The following is a 7762-nucleotide window of genomic DNA, read 5'->3' as shown; positions in this document are numbered from 1 at the left end:
CTATATATATATATATATATATATATATATATATATATATACATATACAAATGCATTTGCATGCTCTACATATATATGTATGCATATAATATATACTTAGGGACACACCTATATAACGTACATATGTTATTACATGCTAACATACGTGGCATATAAGGCGCATATTACTGTAAGCACCCATATGCATTATTCTATATAGGGCGTTCTTAAAATAACGCATCTCACAGCTCTTTTATAAAATATAAGAGAGATAAGAGTATAAGAGAAATATTTTTCGGAATAATATGTGTTACTCTAAAGAAACGTGATACGCATAAAAACACATTTGCATTTTGCAAAAAGATTATATGGATATTTTTAAAGCGGACAAAATCAAATAAAATAAGAATTTTTTTATAAAATTGAAATGAATTTTGGGTAGCATTCAATTAAATTTCTTCCATCAAATCTTAATATTGCAAAATGATGAAGATTTCTAGATGCGTTCCGCATTATGTACGCTCGTAAATGACATTTGCCGCAAAACGGGCGCATTTGGCAATGAATGGTATTCTGCCGCAATGCGTTCTCCAGCGTATACTTTACTCGTATAAATTACGCGCACGATATCGAGAATGATTTTAAATGAAGCTTCATTGAGCTTATCGCGGTACTAGGATATCCGAAGATCTATCTTGGCAAACTATCCGGAAATCAAACCATATCCGGAAATCAAGCCACATCCGAAATCACGAAGTTTCAATTTAAGTAAAAATAGGATGCTTTGAAACTTTCGAAAACTGGACACATAATCATTTCTCGTAAAGCTCGGAATCAACTTTCATTAGAGAAAATGTTCAAAATGTTGCTGTTTCTCTGATTAAAAAGTTTCTTTCGGAATTTCATGAATCAGTTATATATTTCGTCAAGACTTTTATTCCAAACATTTCAAATGCGTTTTGTTTTATAAAATGGGTTATGCGATAGTCAATATTTTTTATGAATGTGAGGATATCTCATTTTTCTCTTTTTATTGCACGCTTGGAAAACCATGCGGTGAACGTGAGCGAAAATAAAGTGTAAAAAGGCCGAAAAGGGGAATGCTCCATTTTGTTTAATCTCAACCTTCTTCAGTATTTCCAACATCGTTATTTCATGGCTGCTGCTGCGGATTATGTCTATCGCCGAAATCCGGCAGAGTTGACGCTTCCTCGATTTTACGAAGGAGATTTCCAAATCTCTGGAGTACACGCGTTTGAGTCGGGTCGCGATACGTTCGACGCTATAAAATCCGAAATACTGCAAGAAACCAATTCGCGATCCACCTAAAATTCGAGAATCTGGGTCAGGTTCTACAAATCAAAATAAATATATATATGTATAGAATAATTTGAATAGACACATAGACGGACAACGTGCGACGTTAACAAGTATCATCATACGATCATTACGAAAATCGTTTTGCAATTTTCTTAAATGCATATTTATATTTGGACGACTTTAAAACGTGCGAACATAAATCGATGCCAATCAAAAATTAAATTGAAATTGAAACAAATCTCGTGCATGCCAATTTGACAATGCAAACTCGGATACGTTTGCAAACATTCCGCAAGTAATATAATATAGTTTTATTCGTAAAAATAATCAAAGCGCTCAAATTTTCGATTGTGCTCGAATCTCAAACATGGATGTGATAAGTGTACATTTCATAATCTTATATGTATTGTATGTTACCAGAAAGAATTGACACAACAGCATCTCTCAAATTAGCATCTTTTATTTCTCTTTAATTCAACATCTTCAAAAGTTTCAATATCTTTCAACTCGATATTTTAGATAGCTGTGATTCAAGTTATTTCAGTTTTTCTAAATCGATAGTGTAGAAAGACATCTTCATAAAAATGCACAATCTTATTATGTTTCTGATTTCACCGAATTCATTAATTTCAAGTATTCGTGAAATCTCATAAAGTTCTGCGCTTTAATGACAGGACTGTACGAATCATCAATATAATTTAATCTAATATAGTGTTTTAAGAGTCGACACAGAAGTGACAAGCCAACTCATTTGCACCTCATTTGTGATGCAGTTATATATATATCTGCACTTTATTAGATTCTACCATACATTGTCTCATAGAAGAAATATTTTGCCATGAAACTCATTTTGGCTTATATTTTACGAAGCTGCGAAGCTTGTTAAAGAACCAAATTTTGCAATTTCATTCTTAAAAACATTTTAATGAATAAAATAGTATGTTCCTTTTTCACGGTGCAAATATCTGTTTTTATGCTGATATTTCGTCTCTAAGAAGTAATATTACGCTATAAAATTTTTTTTGATTTCTTTTTTTATAAAGCTACGAAGACGTACGCGTACAGAGCCGAATTTTGCAAATTGATTCTTGAAAATTTTTTAATAAAATTATGTACATCTTAACTGCACTATGGATGAGACATCAAAATAAATTTTTATTTTGCCCTTTTTCCCCAAAAAATAGCTTTGTACAAGCCTTCAGAAGCCTTTCCTAATTACGAATATCAATTAAAACGCGATTCATCTAATATTTTAGGCGTAATTTCAGCATAAAGAAATTCGTCTTCAACTAGAGGTCTCTATAGTCTCTCCTGTCGATTCTTAATATCTTAAAATTTTAATATAATAGTATCACTTCCAGTACGATGACTAGGTAAATGAAAATCTCTGTTCGTATTACTCCTTGTATAATGGAAGTCAATAATCCTTTTATGTCACGCGGATTTGCCGATAACAAAAATATTTCATTGCGTGCAAAATTACAAAGACAGTTGCATATGATACGTATGACGTTATTGTCATTCGCATATCGCGGTAGTGACCGACGTACGTGTTATGATCGGAAACCGCCCTAACCATCATACCGGAATGCAACGCAATAAAACGTGCAGTAATCCTCTTCCACAATAGCATAAAGCTCTGCGATATACAAATCACCGTTTCTACTATAAAAGTTGCGCGCATCACATAGGTAATCTAATGTTTTACAAATCATTATAACTTCTAATGATTTCACGACTTAATTACAATTAAGATCTGCTCCTTAAAAAATTATGTCAAATAAATCGATTCCGATATATCATTTCGCAATCTATCTGAACATTTTTTTAAATATGATTTGCAGGAAAAGTTGCTGGAAATATTCTCTGACTAGAAAATTGTGGTATCAGCGATTGGCGGAAAGTTATAAAAAAAGTATATATCACTGTTAAGTAAAACACAATAACATAAAATTATCGTCTCACAAAAGATTTTCTCAATTACATTAGGCGTAATTAAAAATTAAGATTAATTAGCTGTGTTTAAAGCATATTGATATCTAAAACAAAGTTGCTGAGCATTATAAACTTCCACAAACATTTCTCTTTGCTTCATTCAGCTTAAAAGTTACGTGAAAAAGTGGGCGTTTGGTTTTAAGGTCAGACGTCACACCATTAAAGGGCGATAGGGCACGAAAGAAGCGTTGTTATTTATCGTATCGTTATTTATTTCTCTTAAGACATATCTATGAAGTTTCATACGAATTAATGATTATCAGCTGCTTTCTTGCAAGTAGTTGATTTTTCAAGAAACAAAATTACACGAAAAGAATGCGACACGGTCGAAAATTTGAAGATACGCTTCTTATTTTAAACGTTTGCTTTAATGTGGATATAATCGTTCGAATTAATGGAGAGACAAAATATGTATATAGCGATTTAATAAAATGGGAATAATAGATTTTATCAAACTGTTGGACATCTAAATTTCTTTCCAAAATGTCACAGCACATATTTTGAAAATTTTTTCTGCGCTGAACGCGATGCTGTCGGCAGAATTTACGTAGCATGTCGAGATTTTCAATAAATTGAGGTGAAATGGGCTCAAAATGATGTTTTTTACAGCAAAACAAAAAACTTTTTGTTTCTATATAATAAAGTCTATGACAGAAACTATCCCAACTTACTAAAAATTCTGGTGCGCTACGCAAATTTTGACGACGGCATTCAGCGCGAAAAAATGATCAAAGCATGTACAATACTATGGGAGGCATGTACAACACTTGGGGAAAAAAAAAAGTAACCTTTTACAAACAGTGTTATATATTCTATTACATAAGCAAATGTTATTCCTACGCGAGTATCTCGGCTATCCTCTTCTCTCAAAATAATTGCAATTAAACACCCGATATATTTGCACGAGAGATAAAAGCAGTCGCGTATTGTTCATGAGTCTGTGTCAACTGCATCTCAATTCTTCCGGTAATAATCCGGAGATCGTGGTTTCCCGAAATACATTTCGGGCAAAATGATCCATCGTGCGTATTGTGTGATCCCCGCTGATCTCTTGATACATAATCCGATTCTCGTAATTCGCGAATACGCAATTAAGATTTATGACTAGTTGTTATCAATTACATTTACAATAATAATACTAAGAGATCTGTGAATTATTTTTGCAGCTACGCGTTAAGAATGAAGTTAGTTCTCTCGCGAATTTGTAGAATAGATTTTAAAATATTGAAAATTACCTTTTTAATACGTGAATTAACAACTACAATTCTTTCAATTTTCCCTTTATAAAATTCAATTTATTAAAAAATATATTATATGATTCTAATATATTATATCTATTATAATTCTACATTTATTCATTTATATAGAACATATGTCTATATAGATTTAATTACATAGTCATTTATTAGTACAGAGAATCAAAAGATAATTCTTAGTAATAACCTTTCTTTTTCAAATATGATGAACCATTTAACGGTTCGTATAACATGGATATAAAAGTTCGAATAATTTTTCGCTTTTTGGTGTCGTAATCCAATATAACTTCGAATGAATGAGCGCACAAGTAAAATAGAACTTATTAAAGCATATCCATTGGACGCGTATTTCTTTCTCCAATATCACTTCAACAATAACATTATTCGTACAATGACCCGAAACTCAGGAGTAAACTAGCAAAGTGTATTAAAAGTGCAAGTATGATACTTACGCTCTCGAACTTATCCTTGTTCCTGGCGTGTTGGGCGATGAAGCGGGCGTCGTCGATGGTCTTCTCGACCTCGCGTACCAACGGCTTCTCGAAGGTGGGGCTGACGTCCTCGTGAGCGTATCCAGGGCTAGCTGGCCCAAAGAGGTCGTCGTCCGCCCCCGGCAGTGGCAGCGAGGGTAAAGGCTCCTCAAAGCAGGGTGCGACGGTGCCGACGGTACTAACAGCGGCGAGGTCGTACCTCGTCGCTGGCGGTGGCAGACCGTGTGGCGGTACCTCGTACTCTCCGCTGAACCTCTTGCCGTAGTACGTGTCGTACTTATCAGTCTCTGGAACATGGAACACATCGGTGAGGATGCCCTCGGGCGGCTTGCCGTTCGCCGCCTCAACATCATCTTCGTCGTCATCCTCGTCGTCGACACCGTTATCATCGATGTCGCCCACGCCGACCCCAGGGCCACCCTTGATCTTTGAATCATCCTCATCGTCGTAGTCGTAGTCATCCTTCTTCGGCCGTTTGATCAGGAGAAAACGCGGTAGCACCTGGATGAACACTATCCGCACCCACTTGGACATACGATGGGTGACGGGCGAGCGGAAATTCACGTTTAGCACGGCTATCGTGACGACCACCGACGCGGTCACCATCACCATCGTGAACAGCAGGTACTTGCCCAGGAGTGGCACCGTTAGCGACGTGGGCGGTATTATCTCGGCCAGCAGCAAGAAGAACACCGTCAACGAGAGGAGTATCGAGATCGACAGGGAGACTTTCTCGCCGCTGTCGCTCGGCAAATAGAATACCAGCACCGATAGGAAGGATATGCCCACGCACGGTATTATCAGATTCACCGTGTAGAAGAGGGTCTTGCGGCGCAGAGTGATGTAGAACACGATGTCGGGATAGGGCTCCTCGCAGCATATGTAGAACGCCTCGTTCCTCACGGCAGGCACTTTTATGATGTCCCACTCGACGGAGATATAATAGTCGGTCAGGTCGATCCCGACGTCGATTTTATTCGAATCTTCGGTCTGCAGAAGATGCTGCAGATCGACCTGTGAACACAAGAAAAACGATCGAACGTGAATGGAATTGGATATGGTGTGCACAAATGCATAAAGGCAATCGTTTACGATCTCGATCAAAAAGCGCAATCATAAATCTTCTTTTTCTACAGTGACAGAACATAACGAATTATTCTTAGCATTAATTAATAATAATTATAGTTTTGCAAATGATTGTTGACTAAACAACATACAGAATGTTTGTCATGATTACAGCATATAGAACAAGTTTTGTTTGTCATATGTGATTAGCATAAAACAGCATAAAACATATTTTGTTAGTTACATTTTCAAAATGTTTTCAGCGTAATATTTCAATATTGAGGTTTTCTAACTTTTGAATTTAATATTGGTATAATAATAATAATTATTATATGTATAATATATATGTATATTATATATGAACATATACTTTGCACGCAAATAATGTACTACGTATGAATATTTTATTTTAAAATACACATTGCCACGAAACTCACGTATATTATTGAAATAAATTTATGCTTTACATCAGTAAATATATAGTACAATTTGCATATTGTATACAAGTTAAAAATAATTTTGATCATCATAATTGTAAATTATATCAGTAGTAAAAGTTGAAATTATAAAATAAAATATACTTTTTATTATACTTTTTATTATATAAGTATAAATAACAATAAAGAATTGAATTTTAAAATGTTTTGTATAGCTTATGATTATCATTTCATGAATATTACTTGCTTTTTTCTGTTAAAATTTTTCAAATGTCATAATGTACGCAAATATTAGAAAAAATTATAAATTTAAAAGAATATAAAAATTATTTTAGTGACTAAAATGGTTACAATTATATGAGAGAAGTCAACAAAGTTGTTTATTATTAATTTTATCTTATATTTATAGTTATATTTATAGTTATCTTATATTTTATACAATAGTTTTGTATAATTGATATAACGTATGTTTAAAATAAAAACTTTGATCTGTAAGAAAAAAAATAATAATAAAAAGTAACACATTTTTTTACTAATTTCCTGCATAAAACAATTTGAATTAAAGATAAACAAAATTAAATTAAATAATCTCCTATTCATCCTTTTTCTATCTTCTCGTTTTCATAGATGTATATCATACATTTTATATATCATCATTAAAAAAATTTACTATAAGTATTAAGCAATACATTTATATTTGTACACTTATATGCAAAACATATCGTAATCCGACATCTTCCTTGCATACAATAGCTTTGTAAACCATTTCAAGATTTGTAATCCAACTAATCTTTCGAACGAATCCTCTGAATCCCCGGCTTTCAAACTACGCGTCATTGAAACGATCTTAGAAGCCTAATCCAAAACTGCAATAGCTAAATCCCAATTGTTATTCCACTCCATCGCATCTGGCATCTTAATCCTCAACTCGGTAGTTCGATGCATACCAACATAATCGAAACATACCAACGAGAGATAATCAGGAAACACAAGTACTTAGAATACCTAAAGATTGTTATCTTAGCGTGCTGTTTAATCGGTACTTCGGATAATCAGAGTTACGGAAGGAGTTGGACGGACAAAACGGTGGCGGTGTTGTGTGTGTGTGTGTGTGTGTGTGTGTGTGTGTGTGTGTGTGTGTGTGTGTGTGTGTGTGTGTGTGTGTGTGTGTGTGTGTGTGTGTGTGTGTGTGTGTGTGTGTGTGTGTGTAGTGTCGTGT

At 34.3% G+C, this 7762-nt stretch overlaps 1 protein-coding gene across 1 annotated transcript in view; it reads right to left on the bottom strand.

Annotated features, from left to right (window-relative positions):
• Window positions 1-7762, bottom strand: part of LOC105617796 (acetylcholine receptor subunit alpha-like 1) — a 99061-nt gene that overhangs the window by 3861 nt on the left and 87438 nt on the right. The window contains exon 5 of the mRNA XM_012199350.1: window positions 5003-6055. Within this exon, the coding sequence (XP_012054740.1) occupies window positions 5003-6055 (1053 nt within the window). The remainder of the gene's footprint in view (window positions 1-5002; window positions 6056-7762) is intronic.

The sequence above is a fragment of the Atta cephalotes genome, assembly GCF_000143395.1.
Source record: "Atta cephalotes unplaced genomic scaffold scaffold00014, whole genome shotgun sequence".
Lineage (NCBI taxonomy): Eukaryota > Metazoa > Arthropoda > Insecta > Hymenoptera > Formicidae > Atta > Atta cephalotes.
Note: the sequence above shows the minus strand (reverse complement) of the source record. Positions and strands in the feature narration are given on the sequence as shown.